Here is a 22,601-nt window from a genome sequence, read left to right as displayed (position 1 = left end):
AACTTACAAAGTTGTCTTTATTGTTTTCTTCCTGCCTCGAAGAGCATCAGGGTTGACCCCTCCCGGGAATAGGGCATTTGAGGAGATAAATACTTATTTTGCCCCTCACTCATCAGTAGGGGGAGGTTTAATAAAAATAGTAATATAATAATAATAATAATAATGGCTGTGCTCAATAATAAAATGTCCCCTATGATCCCCTAATACACAGTTGGTCGAAGCTTTGAGAAAAAGGACCCCCCCTTTTTTGGGAAGGGCCAAAGTGTGCCTGGAGACCCGCCAGTGGACCGACCGGGTGCCCATCTCCCACCAAGTAGCCCATATAAATACCCTCCCCACTCCACCCCTGCTTAGGAATTCTCTTCTCCTCTGGACGGATTAGGTGACAATGTCAGTTGCTTATGGAGCTTCTTCTCCCTGTTCCCAACCCCACCCTGCTCCTCCCCAGAGAAAGGACCGTGGGTGCGTTCCCCCAATTCCCTCTTTCCTTGTCTCTTGTTCATCCACCTTCCTTTATCCCTCTCTCCTTCTCCAGGTGGCTTTTCCCTCCTTCTAATCACCATCACCTCCTCTCTCCCTACTTGCCTCTCACTTCCTTCACCTACATCCTTCCCCCTGCTTCTCTCGCTTCTCTCCTCTGGCTCAGAGCCTGTCCTTCTCGCCCTGTCCCTGAGCAGAGGCTGGGATATGCCCCAACTCGGCCTCCCTGGGGGCTGGACAGGGCGCAGCCCAGACCTGAGTCTGCTCCCAGGGACCTGGCCCTTCTCCGTCCCCGACTCTTCCAAACCCCCCGAGGCTTGGCACTGGAAACGAGGGCTTTGGCACAATCATCCCTGGACACCAGGCCAGAAGAGCCCCCAGCCCATAGCAGAAGAGGGACCATTGGCGGGCACAGAACGGGCTGGGAGTAGAGGAGAAAGGTGGGGTGAGGGCTGGGAGCCAGGTTCCCAGGTCCCAGGGACTCAGCCTCCCAGTGGCTCCCCAGCCCAGGCTCTCCCTGAGTCTGAATCTCCACGTGTCCCGGACCAGCCGGAGCGTGGCAGTCCTCAGACTCTTTGCTCCCTCACATCTCAGTCCTGGGGTTCGGGTGGGCCCTGCCAGAGGGTGTCAAGGGGAGCTCTCTGATTCAGGGGCTGGGGGCAGGCTCCGGGGCCGCTCTGAGACCTAGAGGAGAAGAGAAGGAAGTCAGGGTAGAAAGAGGAACGCAGGACTCTTTCCTCACCGAGCCACCGCCCCCGGGGCCTTCCCAGGACCCATCACCGGCTGCAGCAGGGCCCTGGGAGGAGGCTGATGTGAGGTGGGGGTGGGGTGACGTGAGAACTGGGGAGCTCGCACTTAATCCTGGAGTCCAAAGTAAAGTCTCTTTGTTCATTCACTCCATTCTTCACTCAATCAACAAACATGCTTTCCTTTGGACAGAAGACCAACTTGATCCCCGCCATCAATGAGCCCACAGTTGAGGGAGGACGGGCACCCAGACAAAAACCAAAGCACAGCAGCACTGACAAGGAACGGGTGGGAGGCGGGCACCAAAGGTGGCACCACCCCAGAGGGGCAGTGACACCTGACCGGGTAGTCGGGTGGTCTCTGGAAAAGGTGACATTGGTGCAGAGCCTTGAGGTGGCCTGGCATTAATCGGGTTGGGACAGGAAAGGGCACCCAAAGGGGGGGGGGGAGCAGGGGCAAGAGCTGGGAGGTGTGACAGAACAGGGCAAGGCCCAGGCTCTGAGTGGCCCAGTGTGGCTGGGGTGGTGATGGGGTGACAGCTGTAGAGAAGGCTGGAGGATGAGCAGGAACCCCTCATCTCCAGCCAGAGTGAGCTGCTCTCTGCCATGGCTGGGCCTCCGTTAAGAATCCCAAGAGGTCCCCCTCTGAGGCACTGTCCCCGTGTGCGGAGCTATGTACCAGGTCTCACAACCACCTCATTTTACAGGCAAGACAAGCTCAGGGGGGCCAGGCACCTTTCCGGGGCCACACTGCTGGGACAGTCAGAGCCAAGATCCCAACTCCAGACTTCCGCAGGTCCCACTGTGGGGTGAGACAGGTAACAGTCCGCATCTCTTAGGATCCAGGGGAGGATGGGCTAAGCTTGTTCTCTGGCCTCAGGTCCCGGTGAAGGGCCTAATACCGAGCAGAACTGCCTGTGCTTGGAGTGGAGGAGGGAAACGCCCCCCCGTGGCTCACCTGTATCAGGGAGGCCGCGGGGCTCAGGGATCCCTGCGGGCAGGACACGGACTCGCTGGACAGGGATGTCCAGGGCTTCTTCTTCACTGTTCCAGGAACAGGGTGAGGGGACAAAAATGCAAGGTCAGATCTGAGGGGTCCGAAGGGGGTGGGAACTTGGGGGAGACATGCGGAGGTACAGGAGGCTGTGGGGCTGTTCTTACTGGGGTCCGCGTTCCCTTCGCTGCCCATGGAGGCTGGGCGCCGCGAGGCCTCGGAGAAGCTGTGGGGCCGCTGCGGGACGGAGCTGCGGGCACCTCGGCCCTTCCCTTCAGGAGCCTGTGGGGGGACGGGGCGGAGGGTGGGACTCAGCGGCACCATAGACCGTGACAATGAACCGCAGCCGGCCGCCAGCCTGGACGTGCTGAGGGCCCGGCACCAGGTGAGCTGTGGGCAGCAGCGAGCGCACCGGAGAAGCGCTGATTGGCTCAACCTCACCAAGGAGGTTTGTGATTGGCTCTGGACTCACCGGGGGCGGGTCCCTGGCGCTGGGCTTTCTGTCGGTAAAGCCCACGTGTACCAGGTGGTTGAAGTTGGTGGGCGGGGAGATGAGCTTGGAGCGCACGAAGGGGTCCTTCAGCATCTCCCTGCGGGCAGAAACGATTTAGAGGGGGAAGGCGAAGGTGCCATCTCCCACCCATCCCGCCCCTAGACCCCGCCTCCCGGGGCTGACTCCCCGCCCCCGGGGGCGGGCCTTGCTTCGCCCCGCCCCCAAGAGTTGGAGGCCCCGCCCAGCCATTGCGTCACGCGCGCGCACCTGCGCTGCTGCTGTCGCTGCTCGTCTGACACCCGGAAAAAAAAGCGGCGTTTGCTCTTGGTGCGGAACAGCTGGCGCCGGCTGTTGTCGGTGAGGTCGGGGATGTTGAACTCGTCCTTCTCTGTGGAAGAAGCAGAGCTGACGGTGCTCTCAAGTCCCCGGGCTCCGGTCCGCGGGCGCCGAGTCATTCACCCACACGTGCGCACCCACAAACACAAGCACACACACTGCCTCACCTGCCAGACGGTTCCTGAGGTAGGTCAGGCGGACCTTCTCGGTGCCATAGAGGAACAGGGAGCCCTCTGGGTTCAGGGGTCGCACCTGAGGCAACAGGCACAGAGGTCACGCCATGCTACCCTGTCCTACCCCAGGCCAGCCCCAGGGGTCCCGGCAGACCCTCACCTTCTTGAGCGGCACCGTCTGGACCCATTCTGCTTTCCTCACATCAAACACATCGATGGAGTTCTCACTGAACACCGTCAGGTAGGGGACTGCGTAACCTGCAGGGTAGAAACTGCTCGTGCTGTGCAGCCCTGAGCAAGTCAGGCACCTCTCTGGGCTGTTTCCTCCTCAGGACCACGGGAACACCCTGTGCCCTGCCAGAGCGCAAAACTTTCTGCCCCACCAAAAGTCCTTCTGGAGACTTCCCAGGTGGCCCCACCCGACTTCCACACAAATCAGAGATAACGATCTTGGAGTGCCACTCTGTGCCATGCCAGGCATAGTTCTAACCACTTTGCATATTTTTTCTCCTTTAATTCTCAAACAACCCTACCTTACAGATGAGGGATCAGAAACCTCAGAGCTAAGTGGTGGGCAAGGTCACCCCGTGGTGAGTGAGAGCTGGGAACTGGCCCCAGGCTGTCTGGGTCCAACGCCTACATGTTGAAAGTCTGTGCTACGCCCAACCCACAGGCCCCACCCCAGAAGAGCCATTGCTCATGAAGGGAGCTCTGTCCCTCTCTTTCAGCCCATACTCCATTACGCCAGTTACCTGTGAATGTGCCAAACTCCCCCGCTGCCCCACTCATTCATTCATTCATTCATTCATTCATCCATTCATTCATTCATTCCTCCAATCAGTCCTAGCACCTGGAGTGTGCTTGTCAGGGGTGGGTGCTGGATGTGACGAAGAAACCAGCCCAGCTGATGTGCAAGCCCCCAGTGCACCACAACAGTCATTACAAGAAGGTGCTAAGAGCCAGGGCAGAGGTCCAAACACAGAAGTGGGGGAGTAAAAGGGAGCACGGACACACAATGACAGCGACCATGGTGGTCACGCATGGAGGGCCTGCTCGGGCCCGGGGGCTGGATGGACTTAAGAGTTTTCCAGGCACAAAGAGAAGAGCAGCTCAGGCAGGGGGACGATGGGATCTAAGGCATGGAAGAGGACGATCCTCCAAGGCGCCGAGGGCAGAGCAGGGCATGGTCAGACAGGAAGGTGCACACTGGCTTCCGATGCAGCTCAGATGTTTGGGCAGGACCTGTCCTCCTCTGATGCATGGGCTACACCTCAGGTGCCTGGCCCTGGCCCACCCCAAGCCAGCCCCAGAGGCCCCTGGCCCACCCCAAGCCAGCCCCAGGGGCCAGACTGGCTCTCTGTTGGCCTTACCCCAGCCTGTGGGCAATGCTGGCCACAGCAGCTCATGGATGCGAGACTTGCGGCCGGCGCTGTCCACGTAGACCCCAGCCGTGGTGAAGAGCAGCAGGAACTCGCTAAGGCTGAGCTCCACGGCACCCAGCGCCTCGCCCAGGCCCCCTCTCGATGGTGGCAGCTCCTCAGGCATCAGACTGCCCCCCAACGCTAAGGGCGCAGCCTCATTGAGCAGCGGGTAGAGCGAGAAGGCACCAGCTGCACCCACACACAGCCGGTCGCCCAGCAGCTCCAGGCTCTGCACAGGGGCTGGTGCCTGCAGCTCACGGATGCGGTGGTGCCAGGGCCCAGGGCCTGGGCCCAGCTGGTAGCAGAGCACTTGGCGCTTGACCGCTACACAGAGCACAGGAGTGCGGGCCTGCAGGATGCGCCCGGCTGCCAGCGCCTGGCAGCCTCGAGACTCAGGGATCTTGGCGCCTGTCACCTCGGCGCTCTCCAGCTCGGCCAGGGGGAAGAGGCGCACGCTGGGGCCTCGGCCACACAGCACGGCCAGAAAGCCCGCGGTGGGGCTCACTGCCAGCCGCTGCACCCGCCGGCACTCACCCACCTGGAAGATATCTGTGGAGTTGGTAAGAGAGAGTGTCACCAGCAGGTGGGTGAGAAGCAGCTCAGTGCCCATCCTCCTGGGCCCTGGGGCGAGCCCCACCCACACCAGCCTTGGCCCAGCTTGGCATGTACCATTGCTGTGCAGGTGGATCACAAACAGCCCCTCCTCGGTGCCCAGAGCAAGCCGGTCCTGGTCTGGGAGAGGGAAAGAGAGGGTCAGGGGTCAGAGGGCCTGTTCAGAGGCAGAGACTGGGCAGTCCACCTGCCCTTGCTGAGCCTCAGTCTCTCCCTGTCCCTGTGTCATTGAACCCTTCTGTCCCAGGGTCTAGACTGGCTCTAATGGTAAAGGCTGTGGGGGCAGGGATGGGGTGAGAGGCCCTCCACCCCAAGCTGTGGGACTTCGGGTAAGTCTTGGAGATTCGGTTCCCGCTAACGTAAAGTGGGGACAAATAAAAAAATAAAAATAACGTGGGGACAGTAATGGTACCTTCCTCACACAGCTGCTGTGAGACGGGAGGAAGCAATGCAGGGTAAGTGTGAAGCTCACGGCAATCCTTGCTCACTAAATGCCCGTGCCCCCGGCTCCTGACTGACAGGGGACCTGGCGGACCGCACAAGGCCCAGGCTACCGGGAGCACCGAGAGCGCCTCTCCTCTCCCGCAGCCGTCTGTCATGGAGGCTCCAGGCTCCTGCTGACCCAGCAACCTCATGGGAGACGGGTGAGGCTCAGGTCACCCAGCTGCTAGTTAAGAGAGCTGAGAGCAAAACACCTGGTTTATTTCCTATTAAAACCTTTGCTCTGTTCACTGGCCTGAGATTCTTTCAGAAAAAGCAAATGGAGGTCCAGAGAAGTTGAGCAGCAGGAGCCAGGCTCCTGCCCCGGCCTGGGCTCCTCACACCGCCATGCCGAGGGACGGTGCAAGGCGGAGTCCACATCTCGTAGCTGCAGGGACTGGGCAGTGGCAGCGGCCCTCGTGACTGTGGCTGGGCCAGCACTGTCCCTACAGGCCCTAACTGCTCCCCGGGCCTGCCCGGAACAGGCCGCGCCCCCTGGCAGGAGGCTCACCAATGATGGCAGCGCAGAGCGTGTGCGACAGCAGGGGCAGCCCGTTGTCGTAGGCCTCCTTGAGGGTGTACACAGGCCGCGGCCTCGGCCGAGTGTCCAGCAGCAGCCGCTGCAGCTCGCCCAGCACCTGCAGCCAGCGCTCCCGCTCAGCCTCGCTCTCCGCCAGCAGCAGCACGGTACACGTGACGGGCGGCACGGTCAGCTGGGAGGCTGTCACCTGTGGGCAGAGACCTCGGCTGGAGGGCTGTGGGCTGCGGGCCAGGTGTCCTTCCTCCCTTCTCTCTGTGCAGCAGTTGATGCTAATTAACCCAGACGTGAGCTTGCCGGGCGAGAGCTCGGTGCTGCTTGGAGCAGGTGATGAGCGAGGCAGGGGGTCAGACAAGCACAGGGACAACTGCAGAGCCCTGACGGGTGCTGGGGAAGGGGATGTGCGGGCACCGTGGGGACACAGGTGAGGGGGAAGGGTGACCCCCCAGGGAAGAGGCGTCCCGCTGGAGCCCGGGGGAAGAGGCAGTACGGGAATGGCCGAGGAGGGGGAGGGACTGGCGGAGGGGGCAGAGGTGAAGGGTCCCAGTGCAGGGCCCTTTTGAAGTGGAGAAAGCAGGGTGTGGTCAGGGCAGAGAGAGACTCCGGGAGAGGGGGGAAGGCCTGCCGGGTCAGGAATGTAGGGCCTCGAAGCCACAGCGGGAGCACGCTGAGCGTGACAGGGAGCCGCAGGTGAGTCCTAACAAGCAGGACAGCCAGCTTCCAGTATGGAAAACTCTGCCTCCAGGATGGGGCGGGGGTGCCCGGACCGAATGGAGGCTCGTGCAGCCGCCCATGTGGAGAGGAGGGGCTGGGACGGAGGGTCAGCCAGGGAGAGGGAGAAAAGCCGGTGGAAGGGGTCAGCCTGACAGTGGGTGGTGACTGGCCCACCCCGCCCCAGGCACTTACCCTAAAGATGCGCGGCAGGTCCTTGGATTGGGCGTGGATAACATCAGAGGCCAGGACTGGGGTGGCTGAGAACTGGGGGTCCCTGCGAGGTTCATGGAATAGGTCAGAGGTCACACTCCCCCTGGCTGCACCCCATCCACCCACTTGTCCCTTGTCCCATGCCAATGCCCGGCACCCACCTCAGATCCAGTGCCTGCAGGAGGGCCCCGCTGGCCGGGCTGAGCCGAGGGTCTGGGGCGTCGAACAGCAGCAGGCGCGAGTCGCTGAGCGCGGCAAAGACCCGCTGCCAGCCCCGCCGGACGCCTGAGGGCCGCGGCACCTGGGGAAGGCAGGCATGGGAGGGCCCGCCAGGCCGCAGCGCCACCGTGCTGTCCTCCCCCTCCCTGGCCCCAGCTCACCGACAGGAAGCCCTCGTAGGCAGTGCCCGTGCCTGTTTCGGGGTGTACTCCCAGGGCCGTGCAGAGGAGATCAGGGGGCACAGGACAGGGTGGGGCCTGTGGGGCGCAGGCCCAGTGACAGAAGTAGCCGCAGGCTGTGGGGAAGGCAGGAGGCAGGGTGTGAGCCTGGGCGTTCCCAGCCCCAGCTTCCCTGAGGCCCCAAGCTGTCACTAATTCCCCATCAAGTGAGAAAAGAAAAACGTAGCAGTGGGAAACGCAGCCTGGGCTCAGAGACGGAGCCTGGTGTGTCAGGATCGGGGCCATTTCTGTTCGATCCTCCCAGGGGCTGGGGCTGGTGCCGGGGAGGCCGGGGGCTGGGTAGGGGCGAGGGGTCTCACCGTCACAGCCCAGGCCCTGGCGGCCCAGGCCCAGCATCAGCGAGGTGCAGCGCAGACACTTGGTGGGGGACGGGAAACTCCGGGGGCGCAGCATGTGTGAGCCAGGCTTGGGGAGGAACATGGCCGTTATTCCCCTCAGACCACAGCCTCTCAGGGCCCTGCACCCCACTCCTGAGGCAACCCTGAAGCGTCAGGCAGGACCAGGGACTGAGCCGGCTGGCAGCGTGAGCTCTGAGCCCCAGTGAGTCTGTGGCAGCACTCAGACCCATTGCCACCGCCACCCACGATGTGGTCTGCGGGCCCTGGTGCAGGTGGAGGAACCAAGAGGGTCCCTGGAAACCCAGCAGAACGGCGTGGTGCCCCCACCCGCTCCACCCTCTGGGCACCCACCTTTGCAGGAGGACCTTCGGCAGGGGCTGTGGTAGCCGCAGGTCCCCTGGGGAACACAGCCTGCGGGGGAGGGTAAACGAGCAGGTGAGAAACGCATGGGCAGAGGGCCCCCCACGGCAGGTTCCCGCCGCCCTTACCCCCAGGCGCAGGCTGCGTCGGCCCTCCGGCCTCAGCTCGGGCTCCACTCCGGGTCTTGGGGCCTCTCCTGAGATGCCAGGGTCCTTGGCAGAATCCTTCTGGGGTTTGGGGGCAAATCAAGGCCTCTGTGCCTGTCCCCAGGACCCTCCCCAACCAGCCCCTGAACCGGGTTCTTACCTCTGAGCTCCGGAAAGGCAGGAAGGGAATCAGGGAGTTTGAGGACTTGGTGTCTGAAAACAGAGGGTGTGGGTCACTGGGGTTGGGGTCTGGCCCAGCCCTGACACTTGTTCCTGAGGAGCCATGGGCCAGTGGGGGCCTGTTTCCGCCTCAGTAAAGTGGGGCAATGACTGCAGGCTGTGGTGGCGGGACCTGGCACACAGTAGGTGCTCAGTAAGTGCTGCTAACAGATGGTGGGGTAAGCGACCGTCTGGAACAAATTCTTGTCTCCACGCCCTGCCAGGCGGGTGGGACCCCCTGGTAACGGAGGCTGCAGTGGGGGACTTGCCCCAGGACAGCCATGCAGACGGCCACTCACCTCCTGGCCCGCGGGCCCGCAGCTCCTCCCGCAGTGCAGCCAGCTCCTGCTGCAGGCCCCGGTTCTGCTTCTCAGCCTCCTGCAGATGGCTGGGGAGGACCGGCGAGAGCTCACCACCCGCCCCGGCATGCTCCTGGTGCCCGCTGCCGCGCCTGCCCTGGCTCACCTCTCGGCCTGCAGCTGGGCCTCCTGCACCTGTGTCAGCTGCTCCTGCAAGCTCTGCTTGGCCCGGATCTCGGCCTCCAAGGCCAACTGCAGCTCCAGCCGGGCCGAGGCCTCCATCTTCTGCAGCCGCCTTGCCTTCCACTGGTGGTCCTGGTGGCCAGAGGGCACCCCTGTGAGATGCCCCCTGGGCCTGGCTGCCTCAGAGGCCCCCTCTCGCCAGAGCACACCACTGCCGATGCCACCTGATCAGGCGCACAGCCCCAGCTCTGCCAGTGACACTGTGGGCTGAAGCAAGTCACTGCTCTTCCATGAGCTGTGTCCTCCCCTTCAGAGTGAGGCACCCCCTCCCCACTGGGTATCTCTGGGGCTCACCAGCGGCCGGGCAGGGAGTGTCTGGGTGCCCACGTTCCTCAAGGACTCCAGCTCCTCTGCCATCTTGGTGGCCAGGGCCTGCAGGTAGCCTCTCGAGACCTTCTCATCATTCACCCTGATTGGAAAGGGGCCTCAGGGTGATGGCTGAGCCCTCAGCTCCGCCTGCGCCCAGCCTCCACCTCCAGCCCAAGGCACCCACCAGCTGAGGATGTCGGCGATCTGGGCCTCCCAGTTGCCCTCTGTCTCCCGCCGCTCGCCCTCCAGGCGCTGCCGGCTCTGCTGCTCCCGCTCCAGCTCTTCCACAAGCTGGGGGCCAGGTGGGGGGTGGGGTCAGTCCCAGGGGCCCGAGCACCAGAGCCCTGCCTATGTCCGCCCTTGCTCACCCCCTCCAGCTTGCCTGCCTGCTACGGGCACTCCCCTAGGGAGACAGCCAGCCCTGGGCCCTGGCCTCTCTGCCCACCCCTCCTGCTGTGCCCCTGCCAGGTCCCTCTGCCTGGCTGTCTTGCCCTCTGTCTACCCTACTGACCCGCTCCTGCTCGCGGCTCAGCCGCCGGTTCTCTTCCTGTAGCCGGCACAGGGCCTCCTCCTTTCCCCTGGGCCTGGAGAGGAGAGGATGCCTCGGTTACTCCCACCTGGGGCCCTGGTCCTTCTCCCCCCCCCCCCGCCTCCGCCAGCTGCCCAGCTCACCCGTGGCCGCGGGCCTGCTCCAGCTGCACACGCAGGGCGGCCACCTCCTTCCTCAGCTGAGCCTCCTGAGGCCCGCCCTCGGGCGATCCCGTGCCGTTGGTCTCAGAGGCAGTGTGGACGGTCTTGAGGACACGGAGAGGGGTCAGGGCAGGGGCCTGGGAAGCCATGGCCCACTCTACCGCTGGGACACAGGCCTGGACCCGAGGGCCCTGAGTCAGGTCAGGCAGAGGAAGTGCCCCTTAGGGGGTTGGGGGTTAGAACTCAGTACCTTGACCCGGGAAGATTCTTTCTCAAGGCTTCGCTCCCTCTGTCTCTGAAGCTGTGTCACCTCCCGGCTCAGGGTGGCCACCTGGGCCTGCAGCTGTGATGGGGTGCAGAGGCAGCCAGTGCTGACCTGCCCACCCCAAGCGTCTACCTGGCCTTGCTGCAGACTCTCCAGCTTTGCCAGCCACAGCGGGAATGAGGCAGGGAACCCCAGCCGCCCACCCTAACCATCATCCCCTGCTCAGGCCTCTGCCGGCCACAGTGGGGAGCGCAAAGGCACCTGGTGTTCCCAGAACCTTGACCCAAGCTCCCTGGGCTTCCTCCAGCCATGCCAGGGGTCACTTACCTCCCTCCGGGCAGCCTGGGCTTCCTCCAGCTGGGAGCTCAGGGCCTGGGTCTGGCTGGCCGAGGCCGCCTCTCTCTCCTGGGTCTCCTGCAGCCGTCGGAGCAGCTCCTCCTGCCCGCCCTGGGCTCTGCACAGTTCCGTCTCCTGTGCCCGCAGCCCTGCCCGAGCCTCTGCCAGCTCCTGGGGACCAGGATGGGGAGGACAAAGCCTGGAGTCAGGGCAAGGGCCTCCTACCATCGAGCCCTGGGCCAGTCCCACCGCACCAGGCCCTCACCTGGAGGAGCCGGTCTCTCTCCTGCTGTAGGTCACCGTCACTACCGGCAGGGGGCCCATCCGTCTGGGACAAGGGGGCCTCGCTGTCCCTCAGCGTCTCTGCCAGGAATTGTCACTGAGACCGCACATACTGACTGCCCAGCCTCAGCCAGGCACCGCAGGCAGTGTCTCGTGGAGCCCTGGCTGCGGCCTGGGAGGGGGTCTCCTCGGCCCATTTTCCATGTGCAGGCTCAGAGTTTAAGATAATTCCCTGAGCTCACACAGCGTGCACAGAGCCGGGGCAGGACCGGAACCCAGGGTGGACTCGGGTGTGCTGGGAAAGCAGGTCCGCCCCAAGGTGAGGGCAGGGGGCAGAGAAGGAGCGGGGATGGGTGAGTAGGATACCTGACAGCCTGTCCTGTAGGGTCTGGACTTCCTTCCGCAGCTGCTCCAGCTCCCGATGGTCCGAGGGGATCTGCAGGGCCTCTGCCGCGGGGAGAGCCACAGGTGAGCAGCTAGTCCACGGCAGTAGCCCTGGTCAGACCCGCAGCCCCGGCCCCGCTGGCTCCCGGTACCTTGGAGCTTCCGGCTCAGCTCCGTCTTCTCCTGCTCTAGACAGCGGAGCTTCCGCTCCAGGGCAGCCAGCTGCTCGGAGCTGCTCTCGGGGCCGGGACTGGGGAGAGCAGGGCAGCAAGGTCAGCAGAGACCCCACCCGCCAAAACCGCCTCCATTCTCCCGCATCCCCTCATTCATTCACCCAAGAAACACCCGCAGTGTGCCAGGTCTGTACCCAACCCTGGGCTCTGTGCCGGAAGAGAAACCAATCCGGCCAGACCCTGCCCTTGGGAGTCCCCAGGCTGGTACCATTGGCTCCCAGATCCCGCAGTCCAGGTTCGAGCCCCTACAAGCTATGTGACTATGAATAGTCATCTAACATATCTGAGCCCCAATTTCCTCACAGGAAAATGGAGGTGATAACAGGGTTTCTTCCAAGGATTGTCAAGAGGACTCGGTGACATGGGTCCCGTGGGCCCCACGCCTGGGGAACAAACAGTGGGCACCATGAGTGCGGCACCCGTGGGCGCTCCACGCGTGCGGCTCACACCCGCAGTGCCTCTTCTCCAGGACCTCACTATGGTCTCAGGCCAGCCCCACGCATGGAACTGGATCATCCTGCCCATTTCACAGAGGCACAAGCTGAGGCTCAGGCAGCAGTACGGGCCCTTCCAATGTGAGGCCTCTGGCTCCCAGTCCAGCATACTTCTAGTCTGCCATGGAGGGAACTGTGAGGGCCAAATGCCGGGGCGGGACCCAGAGGGGCCTGGGCATGGACTCACTGGGACCCCGAGGACATGGGGCTGTCTTCCTGCGGGCTCAGAGCACACATCCTCAGCACCTGTCCCATGCAGGCACCAGGTCCTGGGCTACACTCCCAGTGTCCTCCAAGCCAGGCAGCCCCCAGCTTCCCACCAGGTGGGTGAGGACCAGACTCACCTGCCCGAGGTGTAGGTGAAACCCACGAATGGCAGGTGGTGGCCTGAGAAGGCCCCATGGGAGGGTGGTGGCAGGGTCCCCTGCGGAAGGAGGGGAAAGAGTTAGAGTCTCCGGGCACAGCTCCAGGCTGAGGCTTCAGATCCAGGAGACGCCTGGGGACGGAGTGCCGCCCTCCTCCTGCGCAGGTGGGAACATGGCCCCCACCTAACCAGACCACACTTCCCATGAGTCCTTGAGGCTATGGCCGGGAGTCTTCTTCCTTATAAACTTCTGGTTAATAGAATGAGGCAAGGTAAAGGACCCTCACCTGACACAACCCACCTCAAGGCAGGTGGAACATAACTCCCAAGAGCCTCTGGGGTCTGAAGGCCTCAGGCCCAGCCCAGCAACTGCTTTGGGAAACTTCTAGGGGGTTCCCACAGCCAGGGAGGGACCTACTGCAGTGGGACCCACCACTCACTGGATGGTTGAGGGTGTCATCGTCCACATCGAAGTTGGAGGTGTCCACAGGCCCGCGAAGCTCCGGGATGTAGGGGGCAGTGCTGCTCGCCAGCCGCTCCCAGTCCACACCCTCGAAGAAGGGATGGTTCCGGAAGTCATCCAGCCCTCCTCGGCCCAGACGCTCCTCCTGGCGGCACAGCAGCTGGCGGATCAGGTCCTGGGCACTGGCCGGCACATCCGGCACGTCCGAGGGGAACTGCAGGTGGTCCTGCAGGCCAGGGGAGCGGTGCGGGTGGGTATCCGGAATCCCACCCCCACCTACAGGCATCACCAACCTCGTGGACCCGGGAGTCCCGCTGCCCTCCCCGAACCCCGGAGCCTGGCAGCCAGACCTCATGGTTCATGATCTTGGCGTAGGTTTCCACCAGGGATTCAGCATAGAAGGGCGTTTCCCCAAAGAGCAGCTCGTAGGCACAGACCCCCAGCGACCACCAGTCACACTGCGGGCCATAGTGGCCCTTGCCCTCCTCCATGGCCTGCAGGATCTCAGGGGAGATGTAGTCGGGAGTCCCCACTGCCACGGACGAGTCCACCTGTGGGCGGTGGTGTTGATGAGGACACGAGGACAGCCCCCGGCTTGGCTGGGCCTGCTGGCCCTTCACCCAGGGTCTAGGCCTTGGCACCCCACTCCCTAGGGGTTGGCTGGCCTGGTGCTCCCACCTGGGCCCTGGGCCTAGTCCTTCCTTCCCCTGGGAGCCGGAAGCCCCCTGCACTAGGCCGGGTGCCTCCCAGGCCCTGGGAGCGTTTCTAGCCACGTGTTCCCTGCCCCCACCCCGGGGCGGGGTCCTCACCATGCCACTGCTGTTGAGACGTAGGCAGGAGCCAAAGTCGGCCAGGCGGATGTGCCCGTTCATGTCCAGGAGGATATTGTCCGGCTTGACATCCCTGGGGGAGGCGGGGAGAGTGAGGGCCTGACCTGTGTGTGCGGTTGGGTGTGTGCACGGGCACGTATGTGTATGCTCACACGTGCTCCTGCATGCATGCATGTGAGATGGGTGAAGGCTGGCGGCCAGGCCCCCTAGCTCCCAGGAAGGAGGAAGGTGGCTAGACTGGGGAAAGGGATCCGTAAGGACGACCCTCCGAGGCAGCAGAGTGTGCTCTGGGGGACACAGGAGCAAACCACAGCTTGGCCACCCCCCAGCTGAGTCACCGGGAACCAGGCAGGTGCTCAGCTGTGCTAAGCCCTGACTTGCTCATCTATCAAACGGAGCAGTGAGCAGCCCCTCACACAGTTTTTGGTGTGAGTAGTCCAAGGCATCATGCAGCGACGCACGCAGCGCAGGGCCTGGCACGGGGTGAGTGCTCAGCCAATGTCAGCTGTCCCAGAGCCGTCAGCAGGGACTGGAGCGGGCACTGGGGCTGTGCGGGCCTCACCTGTGGACGTAGCCCAGCTGGTGCAGGGAGTGGATGGCCAGCACCATCTCAGCCAGGTAGAACTGGGCCAGCTCGGGCGGGAGGCGGTCCTCAAAGCGGCTCAGCAGAGTGAGGAGGTCCCCGCCGGCGTAGTAGTCCATCACCAGGTACTGGATGGTGGTGGGTGGGGCAAGAATCAGATGGAAAAAGGGACACCTGCCCCAGGACCTCGCCTCCCAGTGGCCCCGTGGGGCTCTGGGAGGCGGGGCTGTGTCTCCCACCAGCTTTGGGGGGGCCAGCTCCCAGTCAGTACTCAGGCGGAGGGTCCAGGCCCTGAGCTGGTTGAGAGGGTAAGCCTGTTGGTCCCAGTAGGAGGGACCTCTCTCTCCTTGGGCCCAATGCTTCTGGACCCCAAGGGCCTTCTCCTTTGTCCCCGGGCAACCCCCTCCAACCTCGCCCGGGATCCTCACCAGATACTCCTCGTCTTGGAAGGCGTAATGCAGAGCGGTCACCCACCGGCCGTCCCCCTTCACCAGGACATCCCGCTCCTCCCGGAAACAGGCTGTCTATAGCAGGTTTGGGGGGCAGGGGATGGGGTGGGATCAGAGCCCAGGAAAGCCCCACGCCAGCTCAGGGGATGGAGTAAAACTCAGGAAGTCTAGGAGCTCAGATTAAGGTCCTCTGTGTGAGCCAGAGCCCATGCTTCATGGCTCTGGGCCTCAGTGTTATCATAAGGAAAGTGGGAACAACTCCACGTGCTTCCAAGGAAGGTTTAGAGTGAGGAAGGGATGGGGGAGTCGGCAGCTGTTGGGGGTGGATCCTCTGCCTGTTGGGCAGCCACACCACCTCTTCTCCCGCATGCCCTGTATGCCAGCACCCTCTCGCCCTCCCCCCTCACCCGTTTTTAGGGTGCCTAAGTCTCACCAGACTCCAAACTGACCTCGGCCCTCTTCAGCATCTCCCATTTGTGCAGCATTTTCATGGCAAAAATCTGCCCACTGTCCCTCTGCCTCACCACGGCGACCTGAGGCCACAGAGAGCACCGGGCTCAGCGGGGCTCAGCGCCGTCGGTGCAAACACCCTCCTCCCGCCTCCCCAGGCCGCTGCTCACCTCCCCGAAGGCGCCTCGGCCGATCACCTTCAAGATCTCAAAGTCCTCTCTCTGCAGCCGCAGCTCCTTCACTTTTGTGACGAAGGGGCTGGCTGAGGAGACACAGAGTGGGGCTCAGGGAACCTTCGGGAGGGCCCCGGATCCCTCTCTCACCTGGGGGAAGCCAGGAGCCATAACTCCTCTGAGGCCAGGGCAAGGATGACCTCCCCAGGACAACCTCTGGCTAAGGGGTCGATAGGGGCTGCAGCCCATTCAGCCATGATCAGGATGCATGCAAGGTGGGGTCCTGACTCTGCTGACCACCTGGCCCTGAGACCTCCCTGAATCCTTAGACCTCTGCCCCCAGACTCCAGACAGCCTGGATCCCAGGGACTGATGGAACGTGTAGTCCTCCCCAGCTTGGGGCTGCCCCTGGCCAGCCAGGTCACCCGGGGCACATGGGGATACCATTCCCACCCCCAGCGCACAGTTCTTAGCCACCAGCAAGACCAGGCCAGAGCCTGTCTTGGGAAACTGGACAGGCAACATTCCTTGTCCCCAGAGAGGCTTCTCTGCCACTGAGGAGTGTGGCCCAGTCCCGGGCCCCTGTAGGCACCGGGGTACCTCGGTCGGGGTGAGGCCTGGGGGAGCCCAGAGGACAGGCAGGACAGCGTCTCCCCATGGGGGCCTCCTCGTCGGCAGGCATAGATGGGTCTGCCCAGAACCTCACAAGACTCACATGCAGGGCCAAAAACCTCTCCCTGGCTCCAGACGCTGGCACTGGAAGATGTGAACACTCAGGACCTCCTCCAGGCCTGACCAGCCCTACAGCTGAGCCCGCCTCCCTCTCTGGACTTGGCCTTCACCTGGCCAGGATCCTCCTCCTGCCTGCAGTCCCTGACACTCCCACACGGGGCATCTTCAGCCACTCCCAGGCCCTTTCCAGGCCTGGAGGTGGGAACCGGGGCCTAGAAACTTAAGGAGGCCAAGAGTGACCAGTAGCGGTTGGGGTCAGCTGCAGTCTGACTCCCTGCCTCAGTTTCCCCTGCCAGGAGGTAAACTCCCTGCCAGATGGGCGAGTGTGTGGGTGGGACAGAGAGCTGCTCCACAGGTTTATCAGGCAGAACCCCCGCAGCAGGGGTGGAAACCTCATTACAGAAATTAATTGTCTCTTTCCCAGGTCTGTGTGTGCAGCTGCGAGGAGCAGCCACAGGCCTCCAAGGGGGAGCGGAGGCCAGGACGGCTACCCATCAGCCAGACGGGGGCCCAAACCAGGGGCCCATAGACAGGAGGATCCAGGTCCCCGGACAGGCTGCCCAGTCCCCTGGCCCTGCCCTAGGGGATGGGGCTCTAGGATTGGGGACAAGTTAGGGCAGGAGCAGAGTGAGTCACCACCCTGCAAGTTACCTCGGGAGATGTCAACAGACAGGCCCCCACACGGGGGTCCCAGGCAGAGGCGCCAGAGGCAGGCAGGGAGGAGCACATGTGTGTGCAAACACACACACGTGGGTGTGGCGTCACAGGGGGTGATGACAACACAGTGAGACACAAGCATAAGGTGCAGGAGTCCGGGGAGAAGAGAAGGCAGCAAGGAGATGGGGCACCTCTTACGCCCTCACCACTGAGGAAAGGGCTGCGGGCTGGGGACCACTCACTGGAATGTCTCAGGCCCCCAACTGTGCCAGGCTGGGCCGTGTGCCTGCCCAGAGCTCAGGAGTGCCTGAACACTAGTTGCCCACTGGGCAAACACCCTCACTCTCCCTCCAGGCCAGGCCCCATGCCCTACCCCCATGGCCTGGCCTGGCTGGCACCGGTGCTCACAGTGAATTCAGGGTCACCCCGGGCCAGCCACTCCCGGTGACTCAGATGAGTCAACCAGGAAGGGGTACAGATCCACCTCCAGCCAGGCCTCCCTCCCTGGCCCTGGGGAAAAGCCCTCGGGAAACCTGGCCAGCGGCTTGCACAAAGGGGCTGAGGTTGGTGCCTCGTCCAGACTGGGGTGGTCTTAGATGCAGGGAGATGGAAGTGCGTGTCGGGGGGACGTGTGTGACACCTACAGATTGTGAGTAGAAACAGGTGTCTCTCCACCAGCTGCATATGAGCGAGCGTCCCAGTGCGGCCGTGTGGTATGCGGGAGACTGAGAGCGCATGTGTGCCCGTGGGTGACATGCACGGAGTCTGCGTGTGAGTCTGTTCTCACAGGTCATGAGGTGTGATGCGTGAGGGAGGGGTTCTGGACGTGGCTCTGTGTAGAGCGTGCCTTGTACCTGTGTCTGGGTCTATACCTGGGACCAAGTTTCTGTGAGTCTATGTGAGATGTGTGTTGTGAGCACGGTCCAGGTTCTGTGAGTGGAAGGGAGTGTGTGTGAATCTGAGTGAAGGTAAGGTGTGCAGGTGACTAAGAGGCCCGCGGGGTCCGCTAGCCAGTTCCCTGCGTCTGCGGTGGGGGTTGGGGGCTGTGGGCGCGCGGCTCCGGGTGGGAGGGTCTGTGGGCGTGGAGCGCGGAGGGAGAGGGTCCAGACGCGGAGTCCCGCGGTCCACCCCTGCGGTCCACCCCTCCGGTCCCGCCCGAGTCACTCACCCCAGCTCAGGAACTGCGCCACGTTGCGCTCTCGCCGCAGGGGGGCGCTGCTGAGCTCGTGGTGCAGCCCCAGCAGCAGATCCAAGAGGCCGTCGAGGCCCGGGCCGCCGCCGGCCTCGCCCCGCGCCAGCCGGTCCAGCGCACGCAGCCGCCGCTCCATGGCTGCGGCCGAGGCTCCGGCCGGGGCTAGAGCCGGGCCGCCCGCATGTCCGCCGTCGGTCGGTCCGCCGGTCCGTCCTCGGATCCTCCGCGCGTCCTCCCCCCACCCTCCCGCCCTCCCCGCTGTCACCTTCCTCCGAGGCCTCCAGCGCGCCCTCACCTGGGCGCCCCGCCCCGCCCTCCGCCCCGCCCCCCGACGGACGGGCAGGTGCGCGCCGGCCAATGGGAGATCCGACAGTGGGTGAAGGTGGGAGGGCGGAGGCGAGCGGGGGCGGAGCCAACCTCGGCCAGGAAGTGGGGGGGCGGGCCCGAACGCTACTAACTCCTGGGCAGGGCGGGGCCAGGCGGGGGTCTCTAGGGGCCGGGGGAGCCGGCGATCCCTGTGCGGCCCTAGACCCAGCCTTACCTGGGCCCTCGCCGGCCCCCAACCTCGGCGGGGATGCCCGGGGTACGGCAGCTTCCCTCGTCCGCCGGGGCAGCGGCCGCCTCTTTCTCAGCTTAGGGAGAGGGGCTAGGGACGCCCGCGGCCCCGGAGCCGGATGGGAGTTGTAGTCCGCTCCCTTCCCGGGCTGTCCCCCTTCAAAAAACTCGCTAGTTTCTGCTTTCACTTTATTTGTATCGTTACAGCCACCTGGGAGACAGGTATGTGAGGCAGGAATAGTTACACCCATTTGGCAGATGGACACACTGAGAGTTGGGAAGGACAAAATGAATTGAGAGGCTGAGGATGAGAGGACCCTTAGCTAACCCCTGCAGTGCGGCTGAGCTGGTGACTCCACCACAGGCTCTGGTGTGTGTGTGTGTGTGTGTGTGTGTGTGTGTGTGTGTGTACTTTTATTAAAGCTGGTGACTGTGAAATAAGGAAGGGCTTAGCACAGGAGAAGCAACAGGAAAGCCTAGGCAGGGCTGCTTTGGCTCACTGAGAAGCCAGAGAAAAGGGAGCCTTGGGGACAGGTTCAGGGGGTTAGCGAGAGACAAGCTGCTGCTGGCCATTGCTCCCCTGATTGCAAGTTTCGGGGGGTCCCTTAGAGTTTAGGAGACGCACGCCTGTGGGGGGAGGGGAGAGGTAGGGGAAGGCACAGGTGTGCTCCGGGAGGGAGACAGGCCACCACAGGCTCTCAAAGCCCTGGGTGGGAGCAGGGCCTTCCGCCGGCCTGGAACTTAAAGGCCAAGGAGAAGCTGGCTGAGCTGGAGGAGATCAGGAGAGGGGAGGGGCTGGCTTATCCAGTGGTATTTCTGATTTCTGCCCAGCCGTCTCCAGCTGGGCTGGACCAGAAACCACAGGACTGTGAGTCTGTCCAAGAGGAGGGATCAAAGGGTGGGGTTTTAGCGGCTTTAGATAACACATTCTTCCATTTAAAAAGATCTCTTTGGGGGTTTGCCTCCTCCCTCAGGCGGAGACCTTCTTGAGTCTTCTGGGTCAGGTAGCGAGCCTTGAGGGAGGAGGCACTCTGAACTCCTTGGAGCTGAAGTAAGCATCCCTAGCAGCCCCGGGGCTTCCCCACACGTCTCTCCCATCTGATCTCCTCTGAGACCTGTCCCTGGGAAAACCAAGACACACAGGCTCTCTCCCCACCAAAGCCAGGTGGGGGAAGGGAGCCAGGATTTATTATTATTGTTATTGTTGTTATTATTGTTATTATTACTACCGGGATTTAAATTTCAATGGCCTATGTGTCTTCTGGGAGGGGGCTGGGATTGTGTGGTTGAGCCCTCGGGGTTCTCACCTGTAGCATTCTGGGCCCTCCTTTTGGGGGCGGGGCAGGGGTGGGGCCCACTGTAGGGTTTGTGCCCTGGGAGGCCACAGGGGGGTGCCAGAGACCAGAGGAAGTCCAGGTGCTCAGGACAAGCCCAAGTTCCCATCTTCTGGGGAGTTATAGGGTAGGGAAAGGCTCTGGGTGGGAAAACAGACCACTCCTCATTGCCCCTCCTGGACACTGATCCCCAAACCCACTCCAACCCGGCCCCCAGGGTCATCAGTCAAGGACCAACTGGTGGGGCCTCTGGGTCCTGGCTGACTCCCTGTGTGTCCTCGGGCAGGTGTCTTAGCTTCTCTGAACGCTGGATTCTCAGACAGGCCCTTCATACTCCATCCCACGCAGAACAGCAGAGGGGAAGCGGACAAGAACTGAGACCCACCGGTGTCTACGTGGGGCAGTCCATCTGGTACTTGATTCTATTTGGTCCTGCATTCCTTTTTGTCACATCCTGTTCCAAGCCTCCGTTTCCTTGTCGGTAAAGGGGGGTGGCTCCCAGCTCAAGGTCAGAAAACCCCTCAAGACTCAGTCTGTACCTGAACCCCTGCTCCAGACTCCACAAGCAGCCAGTCCCCCAGCCCAGCCATCATAAACAGCTCCTGCACGGGGCCCTGCTTTGCCCCAGCAGATCTGTTCTCTAGTCTTGTGTGAGCCAGACCGCCTGGGCTGCACAAGCCTCGCCCCAGGGAGCAGGGTCTGCGTGTGGCAAAGACCCTGGCCCAGTGAGTCTGAGCAGAAGACCTCCCCATCGCCGCCTCATTCACTCTCCCTGGTCACTGCTTCCCGGAGGCCCACCAGGTGCAGGGCACCTGTTCCTCCCATAGTTCTCCCCCTTCCAGCCCCTTTGGTATGGAGGTGCTGGCACTAGCTCTCGGGGAGCCCCGGGGATAGCAGATCATGGTGATTACATCTTCATTCCTGTGGTCCTTAGTATTTCAAAGCTAAGATCTGCTATCTTCACAAGGGCCCTCCCAGAACAGATTAATACCTTGAGGCTGGGGAGGTGGGTGGCGCCAGCCTTGAGCTTCTCCTGGTTCCATGCCTAGGCTAGTGCCCGGCAGCAGAAGGGCAGCCCGTGGCCCCAGACGCTGGGGACAGGGGACAGGAAAGGCCAGAGGGCGGTGGACTTGATGTAGGCCTCTGGGAAGGGCCTTGATGAGGAGGAGAAAAGAAACTGTCAGGCCCTGTCTGGTGTGCTCAGAGTGTTGGCCCATGTGCCAAAGGGTTGAGGGTTCGATTCCCGGTCAAGGGCATGTACCTGGGTTGCAGGCTTGAGCCCCAGCCCTGCTCAGGAGAGAGCAGGAGGCAACCAATCGAAGTGTCTCACATTGATGTTTCTCTCTCCCCTTCCCCCCCCCCCCCCCGCCCCTTCCACTCTCTAAAAATCAATGGAAAATATATCCTCCGGTGTATTTCTGAGGCTAGCAGAAAGAAAATGGTGGTTCAGATAAGGGGATCGCCACAGAGCGGGAGGTGAAGCCCAGTGCAGGGGAGTGGCAGGGAACCCAGGCCTTCTGAACCCCAGAGCATAGGTCCCTGAGTCTGGGAGTGGCTCAGACACAGGCAGCCTCAGGGTCTGTCACATCCACAGCCACCGCCTGGGCCCCCCTTCCCCACGGCGGAGACTCAGGCCCAGTGGCTGAGGACGAGCCTCTCCCAGCCCTGCCTCAGGAACCACCCTCCGCAGATGGGCCTGCAGGGCCACTTGCATTGGCCCGCTGCCCTGGCCCTGGGCCCCACCGGAAGCACAGTGCCCCACTCGTGCCCCAGAGAGCCAGGGACCAAAGGGAGCCTGGCTGTGGGTCAGTGTTGACCAGGCGTGTGGCCGGGGCAAGTCGTTTCCCCTCTGGGCTGCTGTCACAGTGGAGAACTGCCCCAGCTCAGGTGTGAGGGGCCAGTGGTCCACGGGGTGCCCACCAGTGGTCGCGGGACTGTCTAGGAAGTGTGGTTGGAGGGTGGGGCTGCATTGCCGCGCAGGCTCCAGGTTTTATCTAAACGTGTGTCTCTGTGGGGGAGAGGCTGATGGAAATGGTGATGTTGAGGGTCCCCACTCCCCAAGCTAGTCCTTGGTAGCCCCGCACTCCCCCCTCCCCGCCCCCCCGCCCACCCCAGCACAACAGGGGTGTGTCCTTTGAAAAGTCCAAAGCTCCAAATGGGTGGACATATGGTGATTTCATCATCCTGGCTTCCAAAAACCTGTGCTGCTCCAACACACCATAGGGGCTCCCACACTCCACGGAGGCTGCAGGCCATGTGGTTTTATAATTAGCAGCCCTTCTGGGCGCACAGGAAGCCAGGCCTGAGCCCCAGCGGCCACCACCCCTCTGGCCCATGGGCGCCACCAAGTCTGTGAGCTGCTGTAGGGAAGGGTGGGTCCTACCTGCTTTGTTCTGGGAGTTGGGTGGGGTGCTGGGCTCCCTGCACCGACCCTTACCCCCAACCCCTACCAACTGCACTGGGTGCTGAGCAAAGGTGGCCATCTGAGGGGCCCTGCCTCTGAAGCAGGAGCTCCTGTTTGCATGTGGCGAGCGAGGAATCAGGCTCAGGAGGGAAGACAAGTCTC

General features: G+C 62.9%; 1 protein-coding gene across 1 annotated transcript; it reads right to left on the bottom strand.

The window, feature by feature from the left end:
* CDC42BPG (CDC42 binding protein kinase gamma) lies at positions 1 to 18,368 on the bottom strand. Its single transcript, XM_054725215.1, has 37 exons — positions 18,123 to 18,368; positions 15,563 to 15,654; positions 15,392 to 15,475; positions 14,922 to 15,017; positions 14,473 to 14,621; positions 13,890 to 13,983; positions 13,431 to 13,631; positions 13,058 to 13,306; positions 12,598 to 12,677; positions 11,679 to 11,776; positions 11,509 to 11,589; positions 11,126 to 11,223; positions 10,852 to 11,031; positions 10,510 to 10,602; positions 10,242 to 10,363; positions 10,081 to 10,153; positions 9,754 to 9,860; positions 9,555 to 9,669; positions 9,184 to 9,332; positions 9,018 to 9,106; positions 8,660 to 8,712; positions 8,482 to 8,580; positions 8,345 to 8,404; positions 7,955 to 8,060; positions 7,578 to 7,711; positions 7,359 to 7,498; positions 7,180 to 7,261; positions 6,247 to 6,463; positions 5,313 to 5,375; positions 4,593 to 5,192; positions 3,383 to 3,480; positions 3,217 to 3,301; positions 2,981 to 3,101; positions 2,693 to 2,810; positions 2,388 to 2,502; positions 2,185 to 2,270; positions 1 to 1,164 (listed from the first exon to the last, which is right to left on the bottom strand). The coding sequence occupies exons 1-37, from the start codon at positions 18,280 to 18,282 to the stop codon at positions 1,108 to 1,110; spliced, it is 4,644 nt and encodes a 1,547-aa protein (XP_054581190.1). The 5' UTR covers positions 18,283 to 18,368; the 3' UTR covers positions 1 to 1,107.
* Between the last annotated feature and the right edge of the window lie 4,233 nt (positions 18,369 to 22,601).

The sequence above is a fragment of the Eptesicus fuscus genome, chromosome 13 (assembly GCF_027574615.1).
Source record: "Eptesicus fuscus isolate TK198812 chromosome 13, DD_ASM_mEF_20220401, whole genome shotgun sequence".
Lineage (NCBI taxonomy): Eukaryota > Metazoa > Chordata > Mammalia > Chiroptera > Vespertilionidae > Eptesicus > Eptesicus fuscus.
Note: the sequence above shows the minus strand (reverse complement) of the source record. Positions and strands in the feature narration are given on the sequence as shown.